This window comes from Pteropus alecto, unplaced genomic scaffold, assembly GCF_000325575.1.
Source record: "Pteropus alecto unplaced genomic scaffold, ASM32557v1 scaffold35, whole genome shotgun sequence".
Lineage (NCBI taxonomy): Eukaryota > Metazoa > Chordata > Mammalia > Chiroptera > Pteropodidae > Pteropus > Pteropus alecto.
The window spans coordinates 12823336-12840328 of record NW_006437828.1 but is presented as its reverse complement, the minus strand read 5'-3'; the positions used below and the strand labels follow the sequence as shown (position 1 = coordinate 12840328).

The 16993-nt window shown below is 52.7% G+C and overlaps 1 protein-coding gene across 1 annotated transcript in view; it reads right to left on the bottom strand.

The window, feature by feature from the left end:
• The window catches only part of CSMD1 (CUB and Sushi multiple domains 1), a 1232804-nt gene that overhangs the window by 427424 nt on the left and 788387 nt on the right, over positions 1–16993 (bottom strand). The window contains exons 9-11 of the mRNA XM_015591800.1: positions 10102–10214; positions 5332–5413; positions 4191–4285 (exon numbers count right to left, since the gene is read on the bottom strand). Of these exons, the coding sequence (XP_015447286.1) occupies positions 4191–4285; positions 5332–5413; positions 10102–10214 (290 nt within the window). The remainder of the gene's footprint in view (positions 1–4190; positions 4286–5331; positions 5414–10101; positions 10215–16993) is intronic.

Here is a 16993-nt window from a genome sequence, read left to right as displayed (position 1 = left end):
TGAGGTTCTCCATTTGGGGTTAGGAAAGTGGCGACTGTTGAGACGGAGGTGGAGAAGCCGGAGTCCATGGGACAGGGTTGGCAGGGCAGAGGCTACGGACAGCAGGTGGGGGCGCAGGGTCAGAGGTCTGCCAGGCTTTCTCTCAGGACGTTTGACAGTGAAGGGTAAGCGATGCGGTGCTCCTGCGGGGGGTTATGCGGCTCAGCGCTCCGGTCCAAATTCTCGAGGCGTCATTTCTCCATGCCCCTCGCGACTGGAGTGACAACCGTCCCACTTCATCTCAGTGAACACAGCGAGCTTCGATTTCTGCGCATCTCCCGGTTTCCCGCCGGCGGGCTCATTTCTGCACGTCGTGATCGCGTGGTCTGACTCCAGCACTGACCCTCTGTTAAAGCCCTCGCGGTTCGGTGTAGGAGAAAGACGCCGACAGGAAACGTCGGGCACCGTAAAAAATCGTGGGGGTTTTCTCATTCGAGCGGGGAAATGAACACTGTGCTACGTTTCTGTCCTCCGAATGAAGAGTCGTTTTAAAAAAGCACAAGGTGCCCTCGGTAGCTGGATTCGGCTGTGGCAGCGACACCCCGATTTCTCTCCCCTCTGCCCCCCCCCCGTCAGGCCGACCCCAGCCGGGTGGCCTCCGGTGTCGTCTTGTTCGCAGACACAGGAGCTCAGGCTCTCTAGCACGCTGGACACATTCTGGCCAAACCGTACTTTCCCACCGTCGTCGTCTGCGAACGTCGTGTCTAATGCGACGTTTTCCAAGCGCTCTTGATTTTCTCCGCTTAGCCCCCCGGTTCGCCCTCCCAGCCGAGTCACCCTTCCCAGGCCCGCGTTCACCCGCAGCCGGGCTGCCCGCGTCACGCCCGTGCCTGCTCTGCCACGGCCACCGCCGGGCACCCTCCGAGCCGCGGTCCGCCTGCGCCCGCCCCGTATCTGTCTCCGTCCCGTACCGCGGTCTTCTGCAGCCCACCGTCCACCAAAAGCGAGAGTTCTCACTCTGTTCTCTGTAAATGCACATGGTTCTTAAGCTGAAATCCACTCGTGACGCCTATATTCAGGCCGCCGTGAGGAGCGTGAGCGTGCTTGTGAAATCTGGCTTGTGAGGGCTCTTCCTCTGGGGAGAGAGTCCGTAACTTTATTAAATTTTCAATGGGGCACCTGACTCACATGTGGATGGAGAGTCACTCACTGAATTATGAACTTCCGAAGGTAGAGACAGTGAGTTATTAATCATTTTTCTATAGCCGATGCTGACAACGTGCCCGCCGCATTATTCTTAAAGTATGTATTGTTGCTTGGTACGACCATGAAAATATAAAGCTGTTGTTTGTTCACCTCCTACCAGGTGTTACCCATTTTTATATAAATTACAGCTAATAAATTAAAAATAAAGATAGGCATTACAATTAATGACCTTTTTTTAAAATGAAGAAACTGGCAGAGTCGATAGTTTAAATTTGAATCATCTTATCTAATTCCAAGATAAGAGCTAAGAATCCAGTAAGGCAGAAAAAATATACAGAAATCGCAATAGCGGAGTAGGCCTGATCTTCACTCAATCATAAGGTACGTGAGGCGATGCAAAAACATTATTCACCCTCACACCATCTGCTGTAAGGCCTTGCTAACTGTAGGTGTTCGGTGAATCTCAGGTCGATATAATTAAATGGAAAGAAACATTTGACAGATAAGGATTTTGTAAATATACATTATGTCCCAGTTATCAAGATAAATGATATTTTAAATGAATGTTATCATTTAGGTACCGCATTTACTTACATTTCTGGTAGCAATTAACGCAGATTTAAAGTTAGCACTGGCGTTAATTAAAGCAACACATTTTAGAAACTTTGGCCTCAATGTTTTAAATTGCCTACAAATTCCTTCGAGTAAAACAGAGAAATTACTTAGAAGAAAGAAGAAAACATTCTCAAAAATACTTTGAGACAAAAATGAAATAGTGTACCTTTGTATTAAAGGTTGAATTAACAAATATGTTTTATTTTAAGTCATACAAAAAAAAAGTTAAAATAATGAAGGTAATGGAAATTTTAGAGGGTTATTTGATTTTCGAACATTTAGATGGTATCAATTAAATATACTTATGAATAAATAACACGTGCTCGTGCCTGCCATTCCCTATTAATTAATGTAAAATAAATGAGAGGAGCATTTTTTTTTTTTTACTATTAGAGTAGATTTATTACTTGTGTATTCATTCCAATATGGACCAAAGTAATGTCTTTTATCTGATTATTTTGAAGTGAACAATTCAAAAGGAGTTAAATTTCGAATTTCAAAATATTGTGCAAATGCCATCACTTCTTAGAGCGCTGAAGATTGTCGGCGGCAGGGACCTTATAACGTGGTAAATTGTGGAACCGAGCATCAAAACGCTGACAGAGAGCTGATGTCATGCTCTTAACTACGGCTCTTCGGCAGAATGATCGGGTGGCTTTAAAAATACTGACGCCTGGTCCTCAGTCTACACTAACAGAGCGATGACCTCGGTGCTTTGTAGAAGCTCCCTGGGGTCACATGGTCAGGGCAGAGAACCAGTGTGTTAAGAAAGTGGGAAACACTGTTTTTTTGCAACCATTTCAGTCATTAGACCGCAAGAAGTAAATAAACCTCTCATTTTGACTTGGGTAAGGTTTTTACCTGGAGTCAATTATTTATTGACCAGGAAAATATGTATATTCGAACTATTTTAGAAAATCATTGTAATTTCCTGAAAAATCTAATGAGGGTAAAAGTGGAAAAGATGTGGACCAGGTAGAAAACTGTTGAATAGTGTGTTTTTAGTGAATTACAACAAGCGACATGCTTATCGGAGCAGCCGCCCCGGGCAGGCGACTCGATGAAAAACGTAAGCACGGTCCGCCCGTCAGAAGGAACACGGTCACTCGGCATTAGGAAAACATGCCGTTTGGTCACATTTGTCCAGTGTCTATTTATTTTTCTATTCATCTTTATTTGCGCCCAACTGTATCGAGGTATGATCGAGGAAAACTGTACCTTTTAAGGCGTCCAGCTCGATATTTTGTTACATTGTGAAATCACCGCGCTCAAACTGGTTCTCACATCCACCACCGTGTCAGGTTCTGTGTGGGGTTAAGGCGTTCGGGGTCAGAAGGGACCTGGGAGACTGTCCGGTGAGGAGAGCTATACCCTAGGGTATTACAGGACCACAGACAGCTGGTGGCACATTGGCCATGGCCACCTGTGCCCCGCAGAAGTGTCGGCCCCCACTCATGCTTCTGCTGCTTGTGGAGACGGAGGAGGGTCTGTCCTCCTGCACGTCTGCCCCGGGCCCCCTCTGGCCCAGCGTCCCCGAGAAGCTTGTGAGGGTCACGGAGGAGAGAGACATTTAGGGAGTGCCTGACGGGGACACTGAACTTCCCCGTGAAGAGTCGCTTTGGGTTTCCTAAATGGTGGTGACTGGTCCAGGGAATGTGATGCATCAGGTGCAGATCCAGCAAACCCCGTTTGGGAGCGGAGTGACGCTGAGCAACGCCCACTCGTGAGGACCCCAGGGACTCTGTGTCGACCCCACGTTGTCGGGCGAGTCCCCAGGGGCGCCTCGCTTTGTGGGGCTCAGCATGTCCGGAGAAGCTGAGAGGCGCGCTCCGTCTGGGTCACTGCGGTCCGCAGACCCCGAATGTCACCTTCGAGCCCCTGCGCCACGGCCACTGAAACGCCTGCAAGTAGGACGTCCTCTTGGGCGGGGTTGACTGGCTGGGGCACGGGACTGCTGGGCCACCGACTGGGTTTGGATGCCACCTCCGAGGGTCTCTGCTGCGTGCTGGAGACGACGGGGCACTTGCTCCTGCTCTGCCCCTCCCATGCACATGGACGGCCACGTCGCGGGCAGTGACGTGCAGTACTGTGTGTGCACACACGTGTGCATGTGCATATGTGTGTGCATGTGTGTGCATGTGTGTATTTGTATGTGCATATGTGTATGTGTGCATGCTTGTGTGACTTGTGTGTGCATGTGTGTGCATGTGTGTTTGTGTGCATGCATGTGTGCATGTGTGTGTCTGTGCATGCACACATGTGCGTATGCATGTGTGTGTGATTGTGTGTATGTGTGCATGTGCATGTGTGCATGTGCGTGTGCATTTGTGTGTGCATGTGTATTTGTGTGTGTGTGTGTGTGTGTGTGTGCGCGCAACCCTGGCCCTGACCATGGGATCCGTTGCTGGTACCACGCCCCCTCATCCGCACGAACCCAGGAGCCCTACTCATGCTGGTGACATCCAGCGTGGCCATCTGCTCAGCCCTGTGATCCGGCGGAGCCTCAGTCTCAAAGTGTGCCCTAGTCGGAGCCCCGCGAGCTGTCGCTCGGACAGCCTCCTACGAGGTGGCGTTAGCGATCAGCCTCCACCCAGTGCTGAACGGCTCATTTACTCAGCTCAGTCACTGCCCGAGGACATCCAGGACCGACCCTCTCCCCACGACCCTGGGCTGTGATGTGATTCGTCTCCACGCAGGCGGGACCCAGCCGAGCCCCCCTGATCTACCCGGGGGAGAATCCGAGCCGGTCCCTGGCTTCGGTGCAGAATACGCTGGGGGGCCTCTCGTGCCCTTTTTCCTAGAAGAGTGTGCCCGCATCAATATAATCAATGTCCTAACGATGACCTCACTCACGGGGCATTCCACAGGCCCTGAGTACAGACCCCGGTCATCGGAACGCCAGCCCTAGCCATGGAACCTGGACTATCTCCATTCTGCTTCTGAGGACCGGAAGTCACGCAGGCATCACCACCCTCAGGCCGAACCCTACCGACCTGACAAACACTCGTCGCCGTGTGGGTTCCCTACCGAACCTCGCCCGCCAGCAACCTGGACAGACTGTCGGTCACAGTCGGAGGATGAGGTGGACTCAGCCCAACCCAAGTCCGAAAAGCCCTGGCCTACGCACCCATCGCTCACACAGCATGAACAGCTGCCCTCACGGTCCACGAACCCCCCGAAGCACCCTAAACCAGTAATCTACACCCTCCTGATGACCATGACATGTGTAACATCCGTCCTAAGCTCATCGACCATGACGTTATCCCACATGTGACACCCCCACTCACCACAGCTATCCCAACAACCCTGCTATCACTGGGGGCCCCTCCACTATCGCGATGTTGACTGAAATGAATAATTATCCAAGTTAACAAAAAGCGACAGCATTGTCACACCCACCGACACAGCCGTCGCAGGCCTGCTGGAGCGTATTCCCACGTGCGACGGCACGCTGCCTGCAGACCCGTGTTAAACTCACGTCTGGGTTCATCTGAGCGTTTCAGCCGTGCTCTGGGGCGTTTGCTTTGTCACTTGATGAAGGGCATGAGCTCCGGTCGACGGAGGCAGCCTCTGGTGAGGACGCTGACTGCCTCGTCCTGGATCGCTTGCTGCACTGAGGGACAGCCTCACGGGTCGGTCCGAGTGACCTGGGCAGTGTACACAGTGATGCTTCAACTCGCAAAGCGAACGTCCCCTCCAAGAAGTGGACGTGGACATTCAGCAAATAAACGCTAACCATAGACTGCAGATTTGACGGATTCGCCTGCCACCAAGAATGAAAATACTGAAGAAGGAGACCAGTTAGGAGTTTATGAACCTAAAGTGAGAATGATTTGTCTTAACATCACAAAAAATAAAAATTGTAGAGAGACACTTTCCCAAGAGACTAACGAGCCTCCTAAGCCTTTGCATTCTTCAAGAGTAAGAACTTAGCCTCCACCTGCTGGGGCCACATCCGAATCTGTTTTAAATTGCTGTTATTTACTGAACAACATGGTTTTTGCCCCCAGTTTCCTAATGTGAACTGTGTGTAGGAGTCCAGAGAAAGGGAGGTTTCAGTTTAAGTGGTTTTTATATATAATGACTACGATTTATCATGTATTAATATTTCAAGCGCCATTTTTAAATAAGTCCATATACACAGAGGCACTGACTTAAATCAGAAATCCGGAACGGACTCGCAAGTTCATCTGCTCCATTAGGCTGTCTCTACGCGAGACTTCCAACTAGTAACTGAGCAGCTCCAATGAATAAAATCGCATACTTTTCTTAAGAAATGTGTTCTCTCGTTTCATATATTATTAGTAAGAAATTACCTCCAATTTCTGGTCAAAATAATTGATGCCGAAACCGAAGCATGTTCTCTTTGTCCCATCCTTAGGAGACACCGAACGGCCATTCGGAACGAATTTTTGTCTTTGCGGTTTCTTACTATACCAACCACATCACGCCTGCTTTACCCTGTTTACAAAACAGTCAGTGGGGCTGGTCTGAGACATCCCGTCACGCAGCCAGCCCAAGGTCACATAGTGCGGCAGGCGAGGGGTCTTGGCTGGGGTGGTTTGGACAAGTGGGAACATTAGGGCTGTGTGTCACCTGAGCCAGGTCACCAGCCCTATGGGCATGCGCCCCCCGGGGGTGTTACCTCTGCTGATCCCCTCAGTTCCGTGTGCCCCCAGCCTGGTAGACGGGAAAGCACCGCTTGCCGGCACCGTGACACGTTCTCTATCTCAGGGTGGCCAGTGACCAAGGCTAGAAGGAGGGAGGGAGAGCCGCAGCGACCACCTGCTCCTTTCCGAGAGGAGTCCCAGCTCCTCGAGGGGAGAAGGGCGGGCTGCAGGGCCCCCTCAGCGCACCGGCCCCACAGACGCCAAAGAGGAGGTCACTCTGCGCCCAAAACAAATCCAGTCTCCTGTCCCCGATGCGCCCCTCCGGCTCACCCAGCACCCAGGGACCCTCCCTCACGGGACTGGCGCGTGCCCTTGTCCCTGCCTACCTCGCTCTGTGTCGTGACCCCGTGAGCGTTCGGACGCAGCTCGAAGGTGCTGCCTCAGAAGGCCGTTCTCCGTGCCGTCCAGGGCTTCCCGCCGGAGCGACTGTCCCCTCGACTCTGACTTCCCGCTGCCCCTCTAGATGGCCACTGCAAGAGCGCAGGGCCCCCTCCTTGTCACGGACATAAAATGAGAAGTTACGGGGAGCGGAGGGCACGCCACTGGGGTGCGATGAATGTGCTGAGAAGCACAGTCCCCTGCGTGTTCTCGAGAGGAGGCCGGTGACAATCAGACCACTGCCTACTGAGCCGGGTCGCCAAGCTCCGCCTCACTGTCCTGCCCGGCATCTGGTTTCCGGATGGCCCGAGAGGGCGATGTCGAGTGGAGGGCGAACCGCGACGCCACCACGGTTCTGCCACCGACGAGCCGTGTGCCGGGGCCGCGTGGCCGCCACTGCCTGTCCTCGCGTGCGGGGCGAGGCTCCTTCTCCTTCTGACTGACGTTCCGCGGCGTGGTGACACCGAGTGGCATCTCCGGCGACCGTGAGCGGCGTCTACGTGTTTCCGTCTGGTCCTGCTGGCGAGGATGCTCAAACGCATTCACTGTGGTGACACCGAGTGGCATCTCCGGCGACCGTGAGTGGCGTCTACGTGTTTCCGTCTGGTCCTGTTGGTGAGGACGCTCCAACGCATTCGCCATTCCGGGGGGCGGCGATGCCTCTGCCGGTTTCATAAAACGCTTTCTAAATGGAAGCGCACACGCCGAGTAAAGCACCGTGGCTCAGGGGCACACGCCACGGGGGTCGGTGGTTGTGCAGCCCCCGATGTCACCTCCGTGGGCCACCCGGGGCGCGCGCCTTCGTGCCGACCGCGGTTCCTGACGGCCGCGTGGGCGATGTCCCCTCGCGTGGTGACATGCGGAAACGGGCTGTCCTTGTCCATTTTCCTTCAGCGTCCATCGTCTACGCACAGAATTTCTTTACATGTCCTACTGAGGACGGACATTTAGGTCCTTCCCGACGCTTGGCAGTTGCGAATGAGGCTTCTGCGGACGTTCCCAGGACATGTCTGTCCTGCACGTCTGTCCTCAGTCTGTCCTCACGTCTGTCACGTCCAAACCCAGAGTGAGTCTCGGGTTCTAGAGAACGTGAAGTTTGGCTTCAAGCCTCTTCCAAAGCTGCCACCCGGACTCCGGCTGGCGGCGTAGAGTGCGGTCCACCCGCGTCTGAGCCTTTCCTGTCTGAACATTCTGAGCATGGGCCGCATCGGATCCACGACCTGGGCACAGGACGGTCGTCGGCCTGGGGGAGGCGGCCTGTGGGGGGCTGGGGTGCTCTCGCCCTTCAGAGCAGCTCCCCAGGCACTCGCCACACCTGCTCGCTTTTCTTGGGGGCTCACATGGTTCGGGAGGCGGTTGCTGTTATTGGTGTTTGATGGCGTAGGGCAGAAAGGCTCACAGGGCAGAAAGGGTGCTGGCTCATAACAAGCTCTTAATGTCAAGGCCGGAGCCGAGACTCAGCAGCCTGGAACACGCACGGGGCCTCTGCTCCAGCTCGGAACAAGGTCCACGGCGGGCACACGGCCAGACGGGTCCCCAGAGCCACCGGAGTCTGTGTTTGGGGGACGTGGCATGCGTTTCTGACCTGGGAGAGTCTATGTTTATGCCATGGTCAGTGGGACGGTTGGTAGGGACTCTGAGCGGTGGTGTCACCGGAGCTATGGCTCGTCTCCTGCCCTCTGCTGCCCTCAGGCCTGTTCCTCAGGCCTGGTCCAGAATCAGCAGGAGGGACAGCTGGTCCCTTCCATTCACTGGTGACAGTTCTGCCCTCCGGAGCCAGAAAAAGAAACGTAATGCTTTCCCGCCCGGCGTTTACCATGCTCCTTCTAAGTGTCTCGGGCCCTCTTTCGAATATTTCTTGTCAACGTCTGAGTTCCTCTCCATGTGGGCGTTTTTCTTTTCGAAAGCGAGACAGTACTGACCTCGAACACCGCCTGCTAACACGAGGTCTTGGCCACGCTGCCTCCGATGCAACGAGGCCAACCTGCCGATGGAAAATCTGCGGCCCCTCTCGCCGCGTGGCCTCGGGCTTGAGCTTCAGAGTCAGCCTGAGAGCTTTTCTCGTCCACTACTGTTCAGCTCCGCGAGCCCGCCCCTCACATGTGCACCTTTGTCTCTCTGTAAACTTATGTGCACGTCTTCCTCCTCTTAGTTACATACTTTTAAAATCAATGGCCGACGTGTCTAAGCTTTTGCAACTTTCCGCCAACCAGTAAGTTTCTACCGATTCTGAATATTTTCGAATCTGATGTTCTATTGTTTACTTTTGGCACACTGACTGGTACAGATGCCAAATACACTGATCAGGTTTGAGACATGATACCTAGAGATTTGTCTGTAGTTGGGTGCCAAACAATTCATCGGCACCTTGGAGGAGATGAATCGACAGTTTAGAAACAACTCTATAGATTCACCTTCCTAGTTATCTTGTTAGTCGAGAGGCATCTAAATATTGATTAGTGATTCACACTGAATTGTCGGAAGATTCTTAGAAAATCCCTGGGTGGCTTGCACGAGTTCTGTTTGTGCTCTGCCTTTCGTGGGAGTTGTCTACGGACCGTCCTTACCTGGCAGTGTCTGGAGCGTGGGGCAGGTGCGTACTTTGGGGCCCTGGCTCGCATGCACGCGTGTCAGGAAACACCGCCTCCACTGAACTTCCTTACGGCCATGTTTTGGGGGACACGCGAGCAGTCTGCATGGGAAGGCCTCTCACCTTCTGACACAGTCATGGCATCTTTTATTTGCAAATGCGAGTGGAACTGTTTCCGAGGGATCTCTTAATAGATTGAGTTCTTCTCATGGTACTGAGAAGGATTATTGGTTATTAGAAACATATAGAGGATGATACGACACTATCCAGATATAATCGCAAGAAATCAGACACAAAGAGGAAGTTTGAGAATCGACCCTTACATACTACCGGGTAAAGAAAATGTACAGACCACTGGGATCTTTACTAGTCAGGCGTATAGAATTTAAAATGAATGCTAATCGATATTTATTGATTAAAATGTAGCAATAATTCCAGCAAAACAAGAAAATCTACTGCATACCACAATAAAAACATCATTAGTAAGTTATCAGTCATTACCTATAGAATTTCTAACGTTAACTGTTCACGCAAGAGAGAGAAAGTATTTCCAAGCACATGTCTCTGCTTTTGTCCTTGGCAAGAGAATCATAAAGTATCAGGGTTGGAAGGAACAGATCTTCTGCTATTTTTTTTTTTCCTTATAAAATGGAACGTTCTTACCTTGAAACTGAGCGTTAAATCCTTTGCGTCGATGGTTACTGTCCGACGTGAAATGGAGCCGCAGCCAGTTCTTGCTGCTGATGACGGGAGAGGGGAGGTTCATGCCAGTCAGCCTGGAGAAGAGAAAGAAAGACATCCCCCTTGTGAACCGACAGAGCAAATGTCTTATCTGAAACCCACTTTTAAGACTGACCGTGGACGATCTTCATTGTGAGATGCTTAAAACAGATGCCCTTTATTAGCTGCCTCGAAACCTTGAAATGGTTCAGATAATTTTATCTTTGCCCACAAACAAATGCTATATCTATTCTTCATGGAATGATAGCTTTCACAATATCTTACATTTTGACTCTTCTTCATTAATGATACACAAATGAGAAGATATTCTTTTGATTTTTTTTTTCATCAGGACCGTGATCATAACGAATTATAAACGGAAAAAAAAGGCAAATGATAAAAGTCTGCCATTCAGGATTTGAACACTCGATTCTGTTTCGCTTGAAGCGGACTCAAATAAACTGTCTGTCATGCTCGACGGCACGCCGTGTGTCCAGTGCTTCGGCTGCAGAATTCACAGCCGGGACTTCTCCTACTGAGGGGTGGGAGGGGAGCGCTCATCAGAGGGGCGACAAGGGCTGACGGAGACATTCGAAATGGAATAAAATCGTGTTTGAGCAAAGGAGTATATTAAACACAATGAAATCTTTAAACATCAGACACGGTCTCTGATTAAAAGATTAGTCCACATTATAATGTGTAGTTTAGTTGTCAGACGAAAGCAAGTACTTCGCCCCTTACTCTTGACAAATCGTGTGTCACTACGAGGAGCCAGTGCCCTGTCAGGCAGCCCTTTCGGTCTCGGCCACTGGCGTAGGCGTCACGGGCTCGGGCGGTGAGGCCCTGGCTCGCCTCGTGCCGGCCGAGGCGCAGTGTGGCTGGGCCGCCTTTTCCGGACCTCGGTTTTCCAGACTTGAAAACAGCTGCATCGAGGTGCGGAGGTGGCTTCGCAGATGCGCCTGCGACTGACCCACAGCGCGTTTCCCACGCTACGTACCATGCGGCTACGCACCGTGTCGCTGCTCTGTGCCTCAGCGGGCGACCCCCATTTCAGTGATGCTCGTTAGGGCAGATGGCCTGCACGGATTGAGCCACCTGGCTGGCAGCTGGACCCCGCGGCGGCCTGTGTGGGCCAGCCCGCGGGCACCGCCGCTTCCGGTCAAGCAGGAAGTCAGGTTCCACGCACAGGGTCTCCCAGGTCGGGGTCCCCATCCTCCCCCCTCTACCTGGAGGAAAAGCAGCATCGGATGGAATTTGTCACCACGCTTTCCGATGTCAGGGTGTTCAGCTTCAATTTTCGGTGCAGAAACGGACAGTATCCTTTAAAAGTCCAAAGCCAAAGCCTGACTGTGACCAATGGCAACAGTGTTTCTGTCACCGTTTGGAATGATCCTTGGTGAGGGGAAGCACACGCCTGGGACCCGCCTGCCTGCTGGATTTGTGTAGCGTGACCGCTGGGGTCGGGCACGGCGGGTTCCAGGCGACACTTTGTCACTCCGGTATTTCATTTGAGGGCTCCCTGCCCCTGCCCCGTTTTCCTGGTGAGATTATATTACAAATTCTGTTAGAAATAGGTCACCTACCTCTTTGCCTCATACTGGCCATGGCCAAGAGAGAAGTAAGTTCTGCATTCAGCCCCCTGCAGCCTGCCCAGCTCACCTACATTCTATTTACTGAAATTTTTATAACCGAAATCCATGTTTGTTCTTTGTTGTCTTAAAGATAATTATTTGTTCTGAAGTAGATTCTTGGAGCGGTTCCCGTCCCAACATCGAGGAGGAAGTGTGTTTCGGCTGTTTCAACACTAGCGTCCCCCACAATTACCCTCCTCACCCCACGCTTTCCAAACGTCTGCCTTTCGAAACACCCGCCTTTCCAAACGCCCGTTTGGATTGAGTCAACACGCTCCCCTGCAGTGGGCCACATAGGGACGTTTGAGGGGGTGTGAGTCATACGGTCTCTGTTTCAACTGTCCAGCTGTGTCCTTATGTAAATGCGGCCACGAGATCGGGTGGTTGGGGCCCCGTGACACTTTGTTAATGGGCATTGACATTTGTAGTTCATTTATTTTTTCTGGGTTAAAAAAAATATATTATACTCTTTTAATGTTTTTTTTTTTTTCAGCCACTTAACAAGATAAAAAACCATTGTTAACTAATGGGTCAGATTAGAACAATGGCCTGCGCCCATTGTTTGCTGGCCCTGCTTTAGTGCATACGAGGCGATTTGTACAAATGCTGGGCGGGAAGTTGGTGAGATGATGTACATCCAGCTACCTTTCATAACCGTTTCAAAAAGTTTCGAAAGCAGGTAACTCCTGTACAGGCTCCTCCCACACAGAATCAAAGGCGAGGATTTGCAACAGTTACACTTTCCGTGGTTGGAGCCAAGCCCTGCAAATGTGTCACACTCCAGAGCGGGCTGTGCATAGGTTTCTCGATTTGGCTGAGAGAATTAGACAAATGTCCATGTCCTCTCCTTCGGGGGTGTCAGGTGAAGTGGTTGTTCTAAATAAGATCTGTCCTTAGAATTGTGAGTTTTTCTGTCACCTTCCATAGGGTTGGGGCTGACCTCTGAGCTGTCATTCAACAGAAAGATTATATTATACAATCAATTATTCATTCATTACAAACTAATTCTAAAAAATTGATTAGCACACAAACCAGCGGTTATGTTGTGGATTCACTAAGACCCTGGATGGTTCAGTTGAGATTTAGAGCTACAGAATTCACCTGGGCACCTCTCCGGTAATGCCTCCCGAAAGTGCGCCCATCCAAATCCCAGAACCTGTGACCGTGTCACCTCGTGTGGCAAAAGGGCACTTTGAAGGTGTGACGAAGTTGCAGACCGTGAGATGGAGTGATTATCCCGAATTATCAGGTGGCCCAATGGAATCAAAAAGATCCCCAAAAGTGGAAGACAGAAGCAGAAGAGAGCCCGAGGGAGAACGAGAAGCTGTGGAAGAAGGTCGGGGGGACCCATGTGAGACCCCCCCACCGTGCTCGCCGACCTCAGAGGTGGGGGAGGGGCCGCGAGCCAGGGGCCAGGTGCCTCTGGAAGCCGGAAAAGGCCATGAAATGCATTCAATTCTCCTAGAGCCTCCGGGAGGAAACAGACCCGTCGACACGTGGATTTTATTCCGGCAAAACCTACGTAAGATGGACAACCTGCAGAACACTGAGGTAATAAATTCGTGTTGGTTTAAGCCATCGGGTTTGTGTTAATTTGTTGTGCTGGCAACATATGTACATCCTACTTCATAATAGAACAGCCCAGGAAGCGGGAACGGGCAGCAGAACGTGCCAACAGCCGTAGCCAGCCAGAGCGGTTGGAAGCCTGTCTATGATCACCGGGGACTGGACACCCATCGCTGCTGGAGCGAGGCCTTCCGAAGCCCCCTCCAGGTCCCAGCTGTATTGCCGCGAAGTCTGCTGCACTTGGTTTTTGAAAATAGTTTTGTAAATGAGAGGTAGATTGCGGGGCCATAACGGAGAATTCGCATGAATACGGAGCGTAAGATACGAGGCAGGGACATTTTAAAGGGAAAAGAGGGCGTGATGTCAGGGAACAGGTGTCTGTGTCCATGAGTTCGTGATACACGGACTCTTTTCTTTTTTATCCTAAACATATAGGAACAAAGGACAATGCTCTGGTGAAATCAGGCGAATCGAAGCTATTTGGACTTAGATGAAAAGGAGGATGGGAGGAGACAGAACGTCTCCACGGGACTGGCTGAGAGGCTGTTCCGGAGCCGGCGCTGGCTGCGGTCCATCTCCGGAGCATCGCAGACTAGGGCAGGAAACCCGTGAAGCGGGAAGCGAGAATCCTGAGCATCTCTGCAGAGACGGCTAAAGGAATGGGTACTTCCTGTTTATTTGTTTGTTTGTTTGTTTGTGTCCGAGTATGCCAAATTAAGCAAGTTAATCCATTGGCAAACTCATTTCTTTTAAAAGGTTCAAGACTTTGCCTCTGCCAGCGGCAAAGATGGATGTGGCACTCGCGTGATGTTAAGTCAGGCGGCCCCTCTTTGAGCCAAAACAGAATGGGCCAGGCTGTTCCACTCTCTCCAAATAGCTTTACCATAAATGTTAGGGTTCTATTTCTATGATACTCGTAGCTTCTTTCTTCCCTTAACCTCCGTCTGCCTCGCTTTTCATATGTGATATCAGGGGGTCGAGCACATTCTTCTCGAATATTACACCCCATTCATTTTACTTACATAACTGGAAGAATGTAGAGTTGACTCAGCAAGATAGTTTTCCAAAATGCATTTGGAAACGCTGGCGTTTTGTGAGAGTTCTGTCTGAATTTCTTGGACGTTAAGCCAGATTTCCTATTTCTCCAGGAAATCATCAACATCGCTGGGTGTGCTCGTAGTTAAACCTCTTTACGGTGACTAAGAAGCGGGAACGCGTTAATGCCCCCGACACAGGCGGCGAATTCCCCCGCCTCCCCAAGGAGACTGCGGCACATAATAAACCTATTGCCTCGAAGAGACCGATTGTCAGTTTGGGGAGAAAGCCGTTTAGAAGTGTATTATTTTTTTCCTGTGCTCTCGCGGACACGCAATTAACATGATTCAAAGTGCTGTTTAATTTATCTCTGTTTTCTCAAAATGAAATAGAATTATCTGATCAAACAAAGTGTTTCTGAAATGTCATATGTCTAATCGGTTCTTCTTTGCATTGCTAGTGAAATCCACTGTCTCATAGACATATGTCGAGTTCCTAAGGCTGCTGTTCTGAGCCTTATTTTGGACATTGAAGAAAATAACAATGGAAATAAGAGGTAGCCTTTCCCTAGGAAGAACATGAAAAACGAAAGTTATAGAAATGTAACACACGTGCATATACGCACATACCATAGTTCCACATTTGTATACAAATATTTCTGGAAATTTATTCTGAAAGTTTCACACACACACATATGCCCTCAGGAAAAAGCAACGAAACACAGACCACGAACCACCCGTGGTGGACGTAAAAGCATCTCACAGAAGACGCATCCCAGCTCTTCCTGTCTTCGGAATTAACGCGTCGCACCGGCCCCCGTCACGCTGGCGGCGTCGCGGAGAGGGGGCTCTCGGGTCCTCTCTCTCCTGCACAGCACGTTTTCCCCTCTTTCCCCCTCAACCGGCACTTTGGCAGATGCTGTCACGAGCACGTGCCGGGCTCCGCCCCGCCCCCCGGTAACGATCCACTCTGACGGGGAGTGTCACCTCTACGGCGTCACCTCTCTGTGCCCTGGGATAGCTGAGCTTTTCGCGAAAGTGACTTCTAGTCCCGTGAGCCCGGTCCCTCCTCCAGGGCTGTGCCTCATCTCCCACCCTGCGTCCGCTCGCCGCGGTCTGTGCCCCCACGTGGTCTCTGCCCTGCCACGGTCTCTGCACCTGCAGGCAGAGCTGCACCCCGCTCGCCCGCTGGGAGCCCCAGGCTCCTTCCTGGGCAGGACGCTGGCTCAGCTGCTCTTCCGGCTAGGGTCTGCTCCCCCACCGACCACCCCGCCTGCTCTGGCGGTCCTCAGTGGTCCAGTTGGTCTCAGACCGTGGCGCTCGGTCTCAGAGGGCCTGACTTGACCACAGAGATGAGGCTCCCAGCTCCTGGCCCCTGCAGTGCAGACACCTCACAAAAAGGGTGACCTGATTGCCTGTGTGATGGTTCACTGAAGGGCCATCTCTCCTGGGGCACTGACGCCCTGTCACCACTGGCCGCCAGCACTTTGCAAGGTGCTGGGCATACGTTACTCATAAGCTCGACACACAGCAGTGACAGAACAGCACGGGGGGCAGCCATGGCGGCCCCACCCAGGCCCAGGCCCATGCCGCACGCTCCATGAAAGCTGTCAGTCACCCTATGAAGCCAGGCTGCGGTGTGTTTGTGGCCGGTGACTGTACGGGGTGAATTACACTCCTAGAGCCTCAGAGCTGTGCTGAGTGGAGATGGGGAGCTCGGAAAGCATCGTGGTTCCTGACTGGGGGATGAAGGTCTCCCCGCCCTGCCCCGCACGGCACCGGCCCCGCTCCGAACCCGCTGTGCATGGGTGCGGGAGTGGCCTGCCCCGCGCCCAACTGCACATCTGTCCCCTCTCCTTGGTGGCCCCTGAGGAAATCAAAGCTCATGACCCGTCGGCCCAGACACACCCTCGGCCCCCTGCCCACACGCACGCTGGCCACACTGTGCCCTCGGCTTCCTGGGGGCAGCCGGCCCCCGCCGTGCCATCCTGGCCGGCAGCGGGTCCAAGGCCGGGGTGCGGCTCCCGCACCCCACGATGCCTGGGCGGCGGGGGACACAGTCCCGCGCTCCATCGCTCCGCAGTGGCCTGAACCCTGCAGTGCCCGCCCGGCCTCTCCATTCTTCTGACTGAGTCCGGCCTGTGTCCCCGCCGGACCCTCTGCCCGCCACCTGTGCTGCGGCGAAGGTCCCTTAGTCGTCCGTGAGCGTCTCTCGGACCCGCTCTGCGGAGCTCCCACACACACCGCCAGAAACAGAGCTCGTTCGACAGACATTTCCAGACAACCTAGTGCGCGGCTCCGCCCCAGGCCCGGGAGATAGAGACACGCGGGTGACGGTCACTCGGCTCACAGTACGCGCCTGGATATGGGGGTTCGACTGCTTGGGGGCGGGGAGACCCCTCGCGAGATGCGATGTCTGAGCCGAGACTTGTCGGCTGGGGACGAGGCCGGCAGACAGGGCGGCGGAGCGAGAGCGTGGTCACCGGGGGACACAGCCGTGGGGACATCTGCGCCACGTGACAGCCCCCGCCCTTTCCGCAGGCACCTCGGGGCCCTAAACCACCGAGGAAGAGGCCGCGGTCCCCGCCTGGGCTCGAAGTCGCC